General features: G+C 48.3%; 1 protein-coding gene across 1 annotated transcript in view; it reads right to left on the bottom strand.

Moving 5' to 3' along the window:
- Positions 1-587: 587 nt before the first annotated feature.
- The window catches only part of XKR6 (XK related 6), a gene marked incomplete at its 5' end in the record, with an annotated part of 164,104 nt that continues 147,241 nt past the window's right edge, over positions 588-17,450 (bottom strand). The window contains 2 exons of the mRNA XM_081854720.1: positions 588-1,812; positions 5,239-5,435. Coding sequence (XP_081710846.1) covers positions 848-1,812; positions 5,239-5,435 — 1,162 coding nt within the window. The 3' untranslated portion in view covers positions 588-847. The remainder of the gene's footprint in view (positions 1,813-5,238; positions 5,436-17,450) is intronic.

Raw genomic sequence — 17,450 nt, 5'->3', positions numbered from 1 at the left:
TTTTCACTTTTTTCTTTTTGCGCCAATCTAATAAGAGCAATTATATTTCCTCTTCATCTGATTTTTGTTTTAAAAAATCTAGTTTCATATATATATATTTATATACATATATAGACATAACTGTATATGCGCACACCCGTCTTGTACGTGCGCGCATATGTATATATATATAATTTCTGTCGTTAAAACCGTCAAAGAGCTTTGCATGAGGGAGGTGACAGTACATAATGAAACTCAGCACCTAAGGGCATAAGGCAGTTGTAGGTTTTTTTGTTTGTTTGTTATATATATTTTTTATTATTAGTATTATTATTATTATTTTCAATCAGCACCAATCCCTATGATAATGTCCTACACTTGGTGTAAGGTATAAAACTCAGAGGCGGAGCTTGTTTGCTTTACTCCGACCTCTGAAAGCGTGGAAGTTTGAAAATACTGGTTGGTTTTGTGTTGTTGGTTTTTTTGTTTTTTTTCCCTTCTTCTTCTTTTCTTGCACGTAAAAAACAAAAGGAAAGTTTTTCTTTTTGTTTTTACTTACAAAACATCGAGGATCTCTCATTCTCATATATATATATATATATATATATATATATATATATATATATATATATAAAATTAGTTAAATACATACAGCAACCAGAAAGAAAACTTATTGGAAGGTTAGTTTCATGAGCTGTGTTCATGACCGTAAACATTTAACCCGCCTTTCCCCGCCCCCAATTTCCCTCTTTTAATTCTTTTGTTGTTTGTCTGTGACAGTGTGTGTCGTGTGTGTGTGTCTGTGTGTGTGTGTGTGTGTGTGTGTGTGTCTGCATGTTTGTATGTGTGCTTGTGTTTAAAGGAGCTTTTAAAGTGAAGATTCGTACTGTAGCAATTCATACAAGAGAGGTCCATCTCTATATCTAATCCCTACGGCGGTCGGGGTGACGTACTGTAGAATGTTTATAGTCCTTCTTAATCTCCTGTCTACAAAATGGGCGTCCCAAGCCGGGTACCTCTTCCTTGGGATGTCTATCTTAATGAGAGGGCCTTCTGGGTGGTAGGGCCTCCCGGACGGAGTCGAGGGTACCATCGCTCTCACTTGGAAAACTGGCAAGCAAGTCTCAGCCGTGAGTTCCTCCTGTTGCTCCGTGGCCGCTCTGGTGGGCGTTGCCTGGGCCGCCCTGTACCCTGGGGTCTGCGGAGCCATGGGTTCAACGTCAGGGGGCAGAGGAATGCCCCAGAGCAGTTCGGCGCAACAGGAGCTGGCAAAGATCTTAGCTCTTGGCCCCATGGGATGCAGGATGCCGTAGTACAAGAGCATCAGTGCCACCCCGGCGGCGAAGCTAAGAAAGACGCAACAGAGTGCTGGCACAGCGTACGAGTCAGTGGTGTCGGGGTCTCTGTAATAATACCAAAGGAGCGTCAAGGCAGCATTCTCCGTCAAGACTACAGTGTAATAGGCAAACATTCGGTATCGGGTCCGCCCTTCCTTGACATTAAACCAGCAAAAAATGTACACAATCCCTACCACCATGTTGAAGAGAATCTCCTCCCATTTAGACATGCAGAAGTCTGTCCCACCATGGATGATCCAGAAAGCCATGGCGCACCAGTGGACCACCAGAAAGATCCCAAAATAGAGCTGGAAGATGGAAGCAAAGAGGGCGAAAGAGATCACTCTGGATGAGATGGTGAAGAGACGCCAGAAGAGATGGATAAGGGCCCCTCGGTAGCTCATGCTCTTCTTGTCATCCCTAGAGTCCCGGAGAAGCTTATGATACGAGGCTAGCACCCAAGCCAGGGACATCAGGGAGGCGACAGAGGACACACCTGCCGGAAGAACACACACACACAAACCCACAGAGTTAAACGAGAAGCAAAAGGGATGCAGCAGCCCACATCATCGTCCCCCGGGGGGCAGGTGTGGAGCATGTTTACAATGCGGGTCGGGGTAGCGAAAAAGATCTAGAGGAGGAAGAGAAGAGAGAGTAAAATAAGCAGGACTTCCTACGGGAGCATGCCTGTGCTGCAATATGTCGAGGCCACCATCTGCATGGATGTGCATGGCGATGAGGCTCACTGTCCACCAACAATTCCCTGCATGGGAGGCTTCTATGTACAGTGGTACCTTGGTTGGTTCTCGAACTTAATCTGTTGTGGGAGTCCATTTGACTCCCAGAACTGTTCAAAAACCGAGGTGTGGCTTCTAATTGGCTGCCGGAGCTTCCTGCACTCAATCGGAAGCCGCGGAAGCCACGTCGGACGTTCGGCTTCTGAAAAACGTTCACAAACCAGAACACTCACTTCCGGGTTTGCGGCGTTCGGGAGCTGATTTGTTTGGGAGCCAAGCTGTTCGAGTACCAAGGTATCACTGTACTCTGTTGTGAACTGGTTTAAGAAAGCCTTATTTATAGCCACCTTGGAGAAACTAACCCACTAACTTTGGGCTCTCAAGAGGGGACGTAGATGCATTGGACTGTTGTTGTTGTTTAAGCTTATTTAACAACTCAATCACATGGGTGGCAAATTCCATCGGAATATGATTTCATCTGCCACTTTGTGATTATATGAGTTTTTGATGTGCTCATGTCTTATCTTAGAAAAATGTCATATTGTCTCTTTTGCGCAAGTTTCTTTTAATACTTATTCATATATATCCTTTGTCTCCTTATCTTTACACCTGACCATGCTCAGTTGCTCTTGGCTGTCTTTGAACTGTTGGAAAACTGTGCTAGTTTTGTTTGCTAATGAAAGAATAGCAATGATTTAAAAAACTGATCATGGTACTGTGGAATCAGAAGGGACCAAGTTAATTATAACTGCCCATGAACAGGTGAAGCCTATGAGCTGCATCTCGCTTGCCAGGTCTTTCCGCTGCAGACTCGTTGACATGACAGCTCACCTTCTAGGAGTTCATGAGTAAAAAGCTTGGCTGGGATATAAGAGCTGGTGGTCTGAATATGGCTCTTTGGACTTCTATAGGTAAAGGACCCCAGACGGTTAAGTCCAGTCAAAGGCGACTATGTGGTTGCGGCGCTCATCTTGCTTTCAGGTCGAGGGAGCCGGTGTTTGTCCACAGAGAGCTTTCCGGGTCATGTGGCCAGCAGGACTAAACTGCTTCTGGCACAACAGGACACTGACGGAAACCAGAGCACACAGAAACGGCGTTTACCTTCCCACCACAGCGGTACCTATTTATCTACTTGCACTGGCGTGCTTTCAAACTGCTAGGTTGGCAGGAGCTGGGACAGAGCAACAGGAGCTCACCCTGTCATGGGGATTCGAACCGCCGACCTTCTGATCGGGAAGTCCTAGGCTCTGTGGTTTAACCCACAGCGCCACCTGCGTCCCTGTTACTTGACCCTTTTAAACTGGACATGTCCAGGATTGAACCTGGGACCTTCTGCAAGCAAAGATAGGCCCTCTAGCATTGAATGGTGGAAGAACAGGTTCCCACTAGACCCCCCCGGCAGACTCACGAGGGACAGCCCCTAAAGAGCATTGCTCCTTCAATCTTCATCAGTAAAAATTACTGGAGGAATCACAGAAGGGATCATCTAGTCCAACCCCCTGCAATGCAGGAATCTTTCGCCCAACATGAGGCTCCAACCCGTGACCCTGAGATTAAGAGTCCTGTCCTCTACCGACTGAGCTATAGAGGAGCACAATCTCTTGCTTCTCACAGATGTGAGTGTGATTTATGGCTTGCGTGTGAAAGAGCGGTGTATGTGTGCATGCACACAAATTTTGGTCTGTTGCTGGCTAGCACCAACAGAATTAAAAGGGTAATTCGATAATGATACTAGTGCAAAATGTGAAGGGAGTAATGCTAAGATTGGAAGGCAGCAAGTGGAGGCAGAGAGCCAAAGATGGGCATCCTCATTCTTCTTCCTGCTGATTTCTACAAGGGCAGCATTGAGACTATGCCAGCGGGCAGTGCCAACCCCTGGAATAGTTGTAATGCAGGCAGATGGGAGCTAGCTGAGGACAGATGGAAATTGGTGGGGCAGTGACCCATTCACTCTAATGGACCACCATCCACTGCACTCCATCAAATTTAGCTACAGTATAATCTCCTCCCTTCTGTAACGGTATCATTGCCGTCGGTTACATTGGCTGTGGTTTTCCAAGTCTTGAGTATGCTTCTGAGCCATGGTTCCCAAAGTGGGCACTAGGATCACCTGCCACCTGGTGGTGGCAGTGCTTAGGGGCAAGGGGGCGGCCGTGGGGTGGCCGCGGCACTGGAGTTGCCAATGAATATCAGACTTTGAACAACTGGTATTGCTCGATCAAGTCAATCAATCTCATTGAAGTACTGTATTTTTCGCTCTATAAGATGCACTTTTCCCCTTCAAAAATTAAGGGGAAATGTGCGTGCATCTTATGGAGTGAATGCAGGTTCCTTGGCTTCAGCGATAGCAACGCGAAGCCTCCGAAGTATAGAGGGAGCGCTCCCTCTGCACTCCAGAGGCTTCGTGTTGCTTTCACTGAAGCCTGGAGAGCGAGAGGGGTCGGTGCGCACCGACCCCTCTCGCTCTCCAGGCTTCAGGGATAGCCACCTGAAGCCTGAAGCCTCCGGAGCACAGTGGGTTGCCTTCACTGAAGCCTGGAGAGCGAGAGGGATCGGTGCACACTGATCCCTCTTGCTCTCCTGGCTTCGCATCGCTGGAGAGGCACTGCACAGCTTTCCCTCTCTGCGCAGCGCCCCTTCAGCGAAGTGGGAGGAGAAATGGAAGGGGCAGAGAGGGGGAGATTTTTTTTTCTTGTTCTCCCCCTCTAAAACAAGGTGTGTCCTATGGTCGGGTGCATCCTGTAGAGCAAAAAATACGGTAATTAAACAAGTCAAGTTTCAACTGGGTTTTGCACCAATGTGCAATTCATTGTCGCTGTTTTGAATTTTATTGTGTTATCAGCGGGTTGTGAAAACCGCTCATCTGAATAATGCTTTCAGTAGGGCAGGGTAAGGGGCAATGGGGAGGAGTTTATGGAACCGAGGGGACAGTGGCTTGGAAAGGTTTGGAAACTGGAGCCCAGAGCCACACTGAAAGAGGGCAATGGGCAAGGCATTTGTGCCTCAATTGGCCCATCTCCCACAGTGAGCGGAAATGGGCAGAGGCTTTGCCACAAAGAAGGCAGGGCTTTGTTTGTACCGTGTTCTAGGGCCTGGCGATGGATCAACGGGAGCAGTCACTGCCGACATGGAGGTGTATCCCCCTTTCCCGTACACAGTGTCTCCCCCCACCCAGGGCAACTTACATGGTAAGGTTTCTGCACGGTTCTTTTGGATCATTATGCAGAGCTGTAGCACCAATTGTGGGGCGCTCTCGAGGAAAGTTTCCAAGAGGCGCAACATGTTGACGTCTGCATACTCGTACATCATAGCCCAGTAAAAGCGCCGCTGGTGTTCCTTTTGCCTCTGGCTTTGGATCCCCAGGTACATGGTTCGGATATACCTGGAGACAAGGGGAGAAAGAAGGGAGGGAGAAGGTGAGCTTGTGACCAGATCAGATCAAAGGACATCATCATCATCGTTTATTATTTATACCCCACCCATTTGGCTGGGTCTCCCCTAGCCACTCTGGGCAGCTTCCAACAAAATATTAAAATACAATAGTCCTTCAGATATTAAAAGCTTCCCTAAACAGGGCTGCCTTCAGATGTCTCCTAAAAGTCCGGTAGTTGGTTCTTCCTTTGACATCTGGTGGGAGGGTGTTCCACAGGGCGGGTGGGAGGGTGTTCCACTAAAGAAGGCCCTCTGCCTGCTTCCCTGTCACCTCACTTCTCACAGGGAGGGAACCGCCAGAAGGCCCTCAGAGCTGGACCTCAGTATATGGGGTGAACGATGGGGGTGGAGACCCTCCTTCAGGGATGCTGGGCTGAGGCCGTTTAGGGCTTTAAAGGTCAGCACCAACACTTTGAATTGTGCTCGGAAACATACTGGGAGCCATTGTAGGTCTTTCAGGACTGGTGTTATGTGGTCTCGGCGGCCGCTCCCAGTTGCCAGTCTAGCTGCCGCATTCTGGATTAGTTGTAGTTTTCAGGTCACATTCAAAGGTAGCCCCACGTAGAGCGCATTGCAGTAGTCCAAGCGAGAGATAACTAGAGCATGCACCACACTGGTGAGACAGTCTGCGGGCAGATAGGGTCTCAGCCTGCATACCAGATGGAGCTGATAAACAGCTGCCCTGGACACAGAATTGACCTGTGCCTCCATGGACAGCTGTGAGTCCAAAATGACTCCCAGGCTGCGCACCTGGTCCTTCAGGGGCACAGTTACCCCATTCAGGACCAGGGAGTCCTCCACACCCACCCGCCTCCTGTCCCCGAAAAACAGTACTTCTGTCTTGTCAGGATTCATCCTCAACCAGTTAGCCGCCATCCATCCTCCAACCACCTCCAGGCACTCACACAGGACCTTCACTGGTTCTGATTTAAAAGAGAGGTAGAGCTTCTTTTCCATTAATTCAGCTTTCACTTTCCTGCTTCCTACAGTTACATTTTAGGGATATTGCTCGATTAAAGTCATTGCAGGAGCTTTCGTTATCGATCAACCGATCAATTATATTTGCATATGTGCATATGTGATTATTTCCATACATATTTATTGATAAGCCTCATACAGATTTGCTCACACAAAGCTCACATGGTGGTTAGACTATGTCCAACTTTTGAAACAGGAGAGCCTCTGCGAGACAGCAGACAACAATGTCTGCCCTCATAGAATCATAGAGTTGGAAGAGACCACAAGGGCCATCGAGTCCAACCCCCTGCCAAGCAGGAAACACCATCAGAGCACTCCTGACATATGATTGTCAAGCCTCTGCTTAAAGACCTCCAAAGAAGGAGACTCCACTCCTTGGCAGCAAATTCCACTGTCGAACAGCTCTTACTGTCAGGAAGTTCTTCCTAATGTTTAGGTGGAATCTTCTTTCTTGTAGTTTGGAACCATTGCTCCGTGTCCGCTTCTCTGGAGTAGCAGAAAACAACCTTTCTCCCTCCTCTATGTGACATCCTTTTATATATTTGAACATGGCTATCATATCACCCCTTAACCTCCTCTTCTCCAGGCTAAACATGCCCAGCTCCCTTAGCGGTTCCTCATAAGGCATCGTTTCCAGGCCTTTGACCATTTTGGTTGCCCTCCTCTGGACACGTTCCAGTTTGTCCGTGTCCTTCTTGAACTGTGGTGCCCAGAACTGGACACAGTACTCCAGGTGAGGTCTGACCAGAGCAGAATACAGTGGCACTATTACTTCCCTTGATCTAGATGCAATACTCCTATTGATGCAGCCCAGAATTGCATTGGCTGTTTTAGCTGCCGCGTCACACTGTTGGCTCATGTCAAGTTTGTGGTCAACCAAGACTCCTAGATCCTTTTCACATATACTGCTCTCAAGCCAGGTGTCACCCATCTTGTATTTGTGCCTCGGAATGGGGCAACTTCTTATGTTCCTAACCCACTTGCTAAATTTCATTAGGGCCAGTAGAAACTGTGCAAAAGCTCATCCCAGTGCTATTCCTTATTACCATCACAATTATCAAATAGGTGAGATTGCGGGGAAGTAATCACGGTCCCTCTAAGATGGGACGGATACAGGGATGACACGAGCAGGCAGGAGCTATCGAATTGGCTGCCCTTAAGAAAGGTTCCGAAAAGCACACGGAAATTTTTAAATAGCTGGGTTCCTGCAATTCCCTACGTTAGACAAATGTTTGGGCTTAAAGGTTCAGAAGCAGAATCTTTGTTAATATGAAATATTAAGAGGAATAGTACGTATGTATGGATTGCATTTCTACCCCAGCTTTTTCTCAAAGGGCTCAAGGTGGTATACATTGTCCACCCCTCCTCGTTCAATTTCTACAACAACCCTGTGGGGTAGGTTAGGCTGAGAGGCTGTGACTGGCACAAGGTCACCTAATGAGCGAGGATTTGAACCCAGGTCTCACCCAGGTCCTAGTCTGATACTCTAACCACTATACCGCACCAGCCTAATTCCATGTTTTCCTGATAAATGAATAACTGTTCACCTTATATGCTAGGAGTAGTCAGGGCACGATGAGAGGGAAAAGGGTGTTGGAGTGTGTGTGGGGGGAGATTTTCTTAATTTTACGTCTGCTGTTTCCAAAATTGCATTTAATTTCAGTGTCTATCCGTGCCAATTTAATGGAGTTTCCTTCCCTCTCACTCATTTAGGATCTACACCTTAAGTTAAGGGGTGGACAAGTTTCAGTTTCTCATTCTTCCGAGCTTCAATTCACATCAGTTTGAGAATTCTGCATTTACTTTTTTAAGTCCTCATAGAAACTCAGCAAAAGATGTGGGTTTTTTTTTTAATGCAAATACATCCTAATATACACAAGTTTGCATGTGTTTCTACCTGACAAATACAATTTATTTGCAAACTGATTTCCCCTAATATTGCATGCAGACTACAATGACCAGGATCTTTTTTGGGGGGAAGGTTTGACTGTTTAAAATGATACGTAAAAGGTAAAGGTAAAGGGACCCCTGACTATTAGGTCCAGTCATGGCTGACTTTGGGGTTGCGGCACTCATCTTGCTTTACTGGCCGAGGGAGCCGGCGTACAGCTTCCGGGTCATGTGGCCAGCATGACGAAGCCGCTTCTGGCGAACCAGAACAGTGCACGGAAACGCCGTTTACCTTCCCGCTGGAGCGGTACCTATTTATCTACTTGTGCTGGTATGCTTTGGAACTGCTAGGTTGGCAGGAGCAGGGACTGAGCAACGGGAGCTCACCCCATCGCGGGGATTCGAACCGCCAACCTTCTGATCGGCAAGCCCTAGGCTCTGTGGTTTAACCCACAGCACCACCCGCGTCCCCATAACTGATATGAGACTGCTTCAAATGCACAGAGTGGATGTAGTCTATTTTATGTGGGTATTCTAGGGGGTACAGCTGAGCCAGGAGACTAGAGGAAGCTTTGGGCTCTTGCAAGCAGACATGATGTCTTTTTTTAAAAAAAGAAAGTTTTAAAAACAAGTGGGGGAAAACCCCTGAAGTACCTTGCAAAGTTAAAGCAAACAGGAAACCCTGCACATCCTGAAAATTTCAGAGACATCTCTTCTGACCTCATAAAAATCACTGCCCTTTCACAGGGCACACAAAAAAATCAAGGTGGTTTTCGACCTCCATTTAATATGGGGCAGCGTCTTACACTACTATTTTTTCATTGGTGAAATGTGCAGAGGATGCAAAGCGCGCCCCATATTTCTCTGCCTTGATACTGAATATTCAGTATTGTGTCCAAACATCCCTGATGTTTTGAAAACCGCTGCTGCTGCTGCAGCAGCAAAACAAAGCCCACTTGCTTTGGGGAGAGGGGCAGCTGGTTTGTGGAGCGTTCCCTCACAAACAGGAAATGACCCAGATTTTCCGCAAGGTGGCGATCTGATCTAATCATAGAGGGCATTCAGAAATGTAGATGGAGAGAGAGGGAGACCGTGGCTTGGGTGAAAACTCATTTTCTTAAATTCCGCGTTCACGCTGCACTGAATTTTCATGAGGTTTGATTTTCGCTGTGGAAGTTGCCGCGATGGAGTAGTGACTGTGCTGGTGGGGGGAAAGGAAGGAATGATTGCAAATTGCCACCCCCAAACCTTTCTTTCCACTCCTGCATTCATTTCATGTGTTTGTTCACAGCCAATGGCCCTCCCCCAACCCCCACATCTGCCGCTGTTCGGGTTCCACGCTTCAGAAAACACAACCCAAACCTGAAAAGGGCATTTTAAACGGCTCCATCCCTGTTAATCGGGGAACATACTGTGACCATGATGACATCATTGTGCCACACAGGCAATCAGTTGTGGTTCTGTGACATCACTGAGAGCAAACCAAGAGGAGAAGAGGGAGAGGGGACATTGTGTTGCAATGCTGTTTTTGTGGTTTCATCCACATATCCATACACAAGAGAAGAGCCTGCTGGATGAGGCCAATGGCCCATGCAGTCCAGCATCCTGTTCTTGCAGTTGCCAAACAGATCCCTGTGGGAAACCTGCAATCAGGATTTGAGCACAAGAGAAACTCGCCCCTCCTGTGGTTTCCAGCAACTGGTCTTCAGAAGCATTGCTGCAGCTTAATAATAATAATAATAATAAATTATTATTTATACCCCGCCCATCTGGCTGGGTTTCCCCAGCCACTCTGGGTGGCTTCCAACAAAGTATTAAAATACAGTGGTCTGTTAAACATTAAAAGCTTCCCTAAACAAGGCTGCCTTCAGATGTCTTCTAAAAGTCTGGTAATTGTTCTTCTCTTTGACATCTGGTGGGAGGGCGTTTCACAGGTTGGGTGCCACCACTGAGAAGGCCCTCTGCCTGTAACCTCACTTCTCACAGGGAGGGAACCACCAGAAGGCCCTCAGTGCTGGATCTCAGTGTCAGCGCAGAACGATGGGGGTAGAGATGCTCCTTCAGGTATACTGGACTGAGGCCGTTTAGGGTTTTAAAGGTCAGCAGCAACACTTTGAATTGTGCTCGGAAACATACTGGTCACCAATGGTGGAGGCAGAGCACAGCCACCGTGGCTAGTAGCCATTGCTAAGCCATGAATTTGCCCAATCCACTTTTAAAGCCATCTAAGCAGGTGACCGTGGGATACAGGTGGTGCTGTGGGTTAAACCACAGAGCCTAGGACTTGCTGATCAGAAGGTCAGTGGTTCGAATCCCCGCGACAGGGTGAGCTCCCGTTGCTCGGTCCCTGCTCCTGCCAACCTAGCAATTCAAAAGCACATCAAAGTGCAAGTAGATAAATAGGTACCACTCTGGCGGGAAGGTAAACGGCATCTCCATGCGCTGCTCTGGTTCGCCAGAAGTGGCTTAGTCATGCTGGCCACATGACCCGGAAGCTGTATGCCAGCTCCCTCGGCCAATAAAGCGAGATGAGCTCCGCAACCCCAGGGTTGGCCACGACTGGACCTAATGGTCAGGGGTCCCTTTACCTTTACCTTTTTAAGCTGGTGGCCACCACCACCTCTTGTGGAAGCCAGTGGTGTAGCTAGCTGCTCGGGTGCCCAGTGTGGTGCATGTGTCCTGCAGCTGGGGGGTGGGCGAGCTGCCCATGGGGGCGGGACACACTGCGTGGAGCCTCTCCGCTGCCCCCCTCAGCTGTAGGGTGGCTGAGGGAGAGGCAGAGGGCAGGCGCAAGTCCCACACTTCCATTTCAGGCAGCGCGGAGCCTGCACGCACACAAGCCACCATGTCACTCCCTGGAGAGTGGCTTGGGTACATGGAAATCCCATGGTAAGTGCCAGCCCCCGTGGTGTGGTGCCCAGTGCCAGCTGCATTTCCTTACATTTGTTGCCTGAACTAAAAAGTTTCATGAGCCCAATTTTGGTTTTTAAACTCATATTTTTGTCATTTTGTCACCCACCTCAGTGATGGCACCCAGGGCGGCATGCATCCACCGCACGCCCCTTCCTCTGCCATTGGTGGAAGCATGTTCCATAGTTTTAACTATGTGGTATGTGGAATGCGTCTTGTGGGAGGGAGTTCCACAGATCTGAGCCCACAACATGGAAGGCATGATTCCTCATGGAAAGGAGTCGTGCTTCTGGCTCATAGGGAAACACGAATAGTGCTTCTCTAGACGATCTTAGGGATGGGACGCACTGGGTTAGGCACTCCTTAAGGTATCCTGCGCCCGAGTTATTCAGCGCTTTGCACACACTTGTGCAAGAACCACAAACCTGTCCCGGCAAAAGACAGGAAGCTGGTTCAAGCCCCTTTAACACCAACATCGTGTATGGGTGGCATGCTATTCCTGCTGGTGTTTCAGAAACGCTTGCGCCACCTTTTGCAAAGCGCGGCAAACCCCTGCTAAAAGTGTGAGTGCATTTCACGGAGGGTCAGCACACTCCCCCTCCCCGTTCAATAACCCTGCCCCAGTTTGGGTTCAGCGTTTGGTAGTGCAAAGGCCCTGGAGCCACAGGCTTGCTACATTATAATAACCAGGCAATGAACGCCAGATTGATGACCTCTGAGCAAATTCGCACAGGCCTCTCGTTGCACAGTTGAACTATAAATCAAATTGGATAAAGATAATGATATTTGCAGAGCCGCTGGCCAGGTCTGATGGCTCTGGCTATCAGAGCACCATGGTTGCTTGAGCAGCAATGGACTTGGAGGGGCAGGGGGCTGATCTTAAGCTTCTCTCTGAGAAGCCTTTCTCGGCGTGCAGTGAGTCGCTGGAGAACTTTGGAGGCTAGCATTTTTTAGCATGTTGGAAGATGGAGGACAAAGAAAGGCCTTCTCCATGCAGCAAATCTCGTTAAACTATGAAACTCACTCTGGCAGAAAGCAGCGATGGCAACCAATGTGGATGATGGAAAAGCTGAGCGAAACCAAAAGAGACAGCCGATCAGAAGGTCGGTGGTTTGAAACCCTGCAACGGCGTGAGCTCCCATTGCTCGGTCCCTGCTCCTGCCAACCTAGCAGTTCGAAAGCACAAAGTGAAAGTAGATAAATAGGTACCATTCCGGCGGGAAGGTAAATGGTGTTTCTGTGCACTGCTCTGGTTTGCCAGAAGTGGCTTAGTCATGTTGCCCACATGACCCGGAAACTGTACGCTGGCTCCCTCGGCAGGTAAAACGAGATGAGCACCTAAACCCCAGAGTCGTCCGTGACTGGACCTAGCAGTCAGGGGTCCCTTTACCTTTTTATGCACAGGAACTAGACCTTCTGGCGCCTTTTGGGTCATTGAAATGGGCTAAACTTCTGTCCCAGTGACAATGGATGTAGCCAGACCTAACTGCTGAAACCTACAAGGTCTTTAACGTCACCAGCCAACCCGTTTTGCAGCCCTCTTCCTAAAAGTACATTTGGCTAGGAAAGCGGATGGGCGGGAGACACGCAGCAGTTTCCCCAGCCTCAATCCTTCTGAGCTTTATTTTTCCAGAGAAGTTTCTCTGGGAGTTCTCCACGAAAGCTCGGGAAAACTGAGCTAATTACAAGGCGAGCCGTGGGGAACTTGTACATGATCAGTCTCTTAGCAACTACGCTACAGAAGCTCTCGAACAAAGCCAGGGACATGGGTTTTCAGAAGGTAGGGGAGGCTTGCAGAAGAGGCAGAGCAAAAGAGAAAAGGAGACCAGAATCCTGAAGAACATAATGTAAGAACATAAGAAGAACCTGCTGGATGAGGCCAATGGTCCTTCTGGTCCAGCATCCTCTTCTACAGGACCCAAACGCAACAGCACTGTCCCCTTTAGTTGTTTCTAGCAACTGGCATTCAAAGGCATTACTGTCTTTGACTGTGGAGGCAGAGCATAGACATTGTGGCTAGTAGTAGTAGTAGTAGTAGGAAGAAGAAGAAGAAGAAGAAGAAGAAGAAGAAGAAGAAGAAGAAGAAGAAGAAGAAGAAGAAGAAGAGGAAGAAGTGAGAGCTGGACCATAAAGAAGACTGATCGCCGAATAATTGATGGTTTTGAATTCTGGTGCTGGAGGAGACTCTTGAGAGTCCCATGGACTGCAAGAAGATCAAACCTCTCCATTCTGAAGGAAATCAGCCCTGAGTGCTCACTGGAAGGACAGATCCTGAAGCTGAGGCTCCAAGACTTTGGCCAACCCATGAGAAGAGAAGATTCCCTGGAAAAGACCCTGATGTTGGGAAAGATGGAGGGCACAAGGAGAAGGGGGCGACAGAGGACGAGATGGTGGGACAGTGTTCTGGAAGCTACCAGCATGAGTTTGACCAAACTGCAGGAGGCAGTGGAAAACAGCAGTGCCTGGTGTGTTCTGGTCCAGGGGGTCACGAAGAGTCGGGCACAACTAAATGACTAAACATTTTGTACCCTGCCCATCTGACTCGGTTACCCCTGTCATTCCGGGCAGCTTCCCCCCCAAATATAAAAGCATCATGAAACACCAAACATTAAAAACTTATCTACACAGGGAAACAGGCAGAGGGCCTTCTTGGTAGTGGCACCCACCCTGTGGAACACCCTCCCAACAGATGTCAAAGAGAAAAACAACTACCAGACTTTTAGAAGACATCTGAAGGCAGCCCTGTTTAGGGAAGCTTTTAATGTTTAATAGGTTACTGTATTTTAATATTCTGTTGGAAGCTGCCCAGAGTGACTGGGGACACCCAGACAGATGGGCGGGGTATAAATAAATTATTATTATTATTATTATTATTATTATTATTATTATTAAGCTTTCAAAATTTTGATTTCCCCTTCCTAGCCACAAACACTTGCCGTCTGACGTGGTACGGTCCCTCTCACCTGCCTCCAGACTGTACCACTTCCTTCTGCTACTTGTGTAGGCCCAGCTTTTCATGAGGAGATTTTTTCATTATGATTCCTGCTTCCGTTTGCACTTGGGTTAATTAATGGCTGATTAACTCGAGTTAGCGGACGCGCTTCTAAATGTGAGCTAACCTTGTTCCTCAGCAGTTTGCAGGGAATGGCAAATGTCTGTGTCCCGGAACAAATGTTTGCGGAATGTCTAGACTCGGCTTGACAAATGTGCGGGTAAACTCAAGTGGATTGGTTAGCAATCAATGAGAGAGGAAAAACTGGAGTGGAGCTCGGAGCCAGGACTGCAGGAGAAGAAAACCCAGAAAGCCATCTTCAGTTCTGGCACATCCATAGTGAGATATGATATGATACGATAATCTTTATTGTCATTGTCCCATACAGAACAACGAAATTGAAAAATCTACATAAGACATGCAGAAACTAACAAGCCTGCTATCCCAGCTATCCCAACCTGGTTAGCCCCCTAAAAACTCTGATACCCCATTTTTAAATACAATATACTCCCATAGAAACTCCATAAAGGTAAAGGGACCCCTGACCATTAGGTCTAGTCATGGTCGACTCTGGGGCTGCGGCGCTCATCTCGCTTTATTGGCCGAGGGAGCTGGTGTGCAGCTTCCGGGTCATGTGGCCAGCATGACTAAGCCGCTTCTGGCGAACCAGAGCAGCGCACGGAAACGCCGTTTACCTTCCCGCCGGAGTGGTGCCTATTTATCTACTTGCACTTTGACGTGCTTTGAACTGCTAGGTTGGCAGGAGCAGGGAATGAGCAACAGGAGATCACCCTGTCACGGGGATTCGAACCGCCAACCTTCTGATCCGCAAGTCCTAGGCTCTGTGGTTTAACCCACAGCACCACCTTACACTGTGTTTAAAACTGTGTGTAAGACTCCTTACACTGCGTTTAAAACCAAAATGCATTTGGATAGAAACTGTTTCTCAGGCGGCTAGTCCTAGTCTTTATAACCCTGTACCTTCTTCCAGAAGGCAGAAGCTGAAAGAGATCATTTCCGGGGTGCGCACTATCCTGCGCTATCTCTGCAGCTTTCTTATGGCACCTGGAAGCATAGATTTGATCCAAGGTGGGAAGAGGGCACCCAGTTATTCTCTGCGCAGTCTTTACAACCCTGGACAGCACTGTTTTTCCCCTGACCGTGCAGCTCCCAAATCACACACACGGACCATAGGTTAATACACAGTACAATGGTAAAATGCCATCAACAGGTCCGTTGAGAGATTTTTCTGGAGGATGCTCAGAAAATATAACCTCTGCTGTGCTCTCTTCATCAGGTCTTTTCTGTTTTCTCCCCAGGTTAAGTCATCTCTCAACTCCATTCCCAGTGCCTCTTCTACCTAGCTTGTCACCTTTGGTTTACAGAATGTGTGGTGCAGCGGCGGAGAGAGGTATTCTACACATGCTAAGAGCACGTGCAAAATTTCCCTGCCATTGCAAGAGGGATTCATGATTCCACCTGGGATTGAGCAATGATCTGAACACCTTTCTTAGGCAGCCTCCAGGCTTCTCCTACTTTGTGGGTGGGATTCAACCACATAGCGGCAAATTCAGGTTGCACAATTAAGAACGTGAGAAGGGCCTGCCGGATCAGGCCAAGGACCCATCTAGTTCAGGATCCTGTTCACCCAGTCGCCTACCAGATGTCCCAGTGGGAAACCTGCAAAACAGGAGCTGAGCAGAAGGGCACTCTGCCCTCCTGTGGTTTCCAGAAACTGTCAGGATCCATACAGGCATCAGATCTGTTCACCAATGAATTAATTGCTCACTGCTGCTGCATGCACCTTGGAGGCCAGACCCACCACCTCCTTGGCAGTCCCTGCTCCATGCCACATCTTGGTAAACAGATCTCTGCTAGTCTCCTCCTCCCACTAGGGAGGAAATGGCAGAAACTGCCCTCTGGGGTCTTCTAGGCTCTGCACCCACCTGGTGTGATTCAGAGTAGGTTCCTCTCCTCTCTGCGATGGCCTTTGATTCCCACTTCAGCTGTTGAGTAAGGTTCATTTGCTTCTCCCCCTTGTCCCCGATGCAGATCTTAGAATCATAGAACTGGAGATCAGAAGAAGATCTAGTCCAGGCATAGGCAAACTCGGCCCTCCAGATGTTTTGGGACTACAACTCCCATGATCCCTAGCTAACAGGACCAGTGGTCAGGGATGATGGGAAAACATCTGGAGGGCCGAGTCTGCCTATGCCTGAGCTAGTCCAACCCCCTGCAATGCAGGAATCTCAGCTAAAGCATCCATGACAGATGACCTCTGCTTAGAAACCTCCAGTTTCCCCCAATTTTCTTTTCTGCCTTCAAAATTTAAAACCGTCTCGTTGCAACAAGCCTAATTTAGACAAGCTATTTAGAAAGCAGATGTGCTTTTAGTTCACTGCTGGTTTTAACATTTGTGAATGTTTTAATGGTTTTTTTAAAACGAATAACCCTGTTGTTCTGTTCTGTTTGGAAACTGCTTTGAGGTTTTCCGCAATGAAACAGAGTACAGCGGTACAGCTGGTTGAGAATGGGATCCGTTCCGGAGGCCCGTTCGCAACATGAAAAGCCCGCAACCTGAAGTGCCGTATCTGCGTAGGTGCACGGTGCGATTTGGTGCTTGTGCGCATGTGCAAAACACGATTTAGCGCCTCTGTGCATGCGTGAGCGGCCAAACCCGGAAGTAACCCTTTCCGGTACTTCTGGGTCGCCGCGGGACCCAACCTGAAAAAATATAACATGAAGCAAACGTAACATGAGGTATGACTGTATAAATTTTACAAAATAAATGGTTCTGTTGTTGACATCCGTCTGTCTTGAGAGACAATGGAGTGTGCCTCCAGGAGTGAAGTCAAACTGCAGGGGAATCACAGCGCCTGCTGTGGCTGCAGAAATCGGTAACTTGTAACTGCTGCCTCCTGCGTTGTTTTTGCTGTGTTTTGCACTGTTTTGCACTGAAGCGACTTCTCTGGGGTGCAAGCCTAGGCAGTGCGAATGGAGGTCCTGGGCTGCCCTTGACAAGACCCCTCTCTCGGCCTCGCTAATGTGGTCCAAAGGAAAGCAGAGCAATACATTTGGCACCAGCTTAGCTGCAGGAGTTGCTGGAAGGAAGCATACAAGGCACCATCCAACTGCTTTACAGTTTCCATTCCAGATTTGTGTAGTGTTCACTCCTTAGCCCTGACCTAGCCACTG

The sequence above is a fragment of the Podarcis erhardii genome (assembly GCF_964252035.2).
Source record: "Podarcis erhardii genome assembly, chromosome: 3".
Classification (NCBI taxonomy): domain Eukaryota; kingdom Metazoa; phylum Chordata; class Lepidosauria; order Squamata; family Lacertidae; genus Podarcis; species Podarcis erhardii.
The sequence above is the reverse complement of the archived record's forward strand: the minus strand, read 5'-3'. Positions and strand labels throughout refer to the sequence as shown.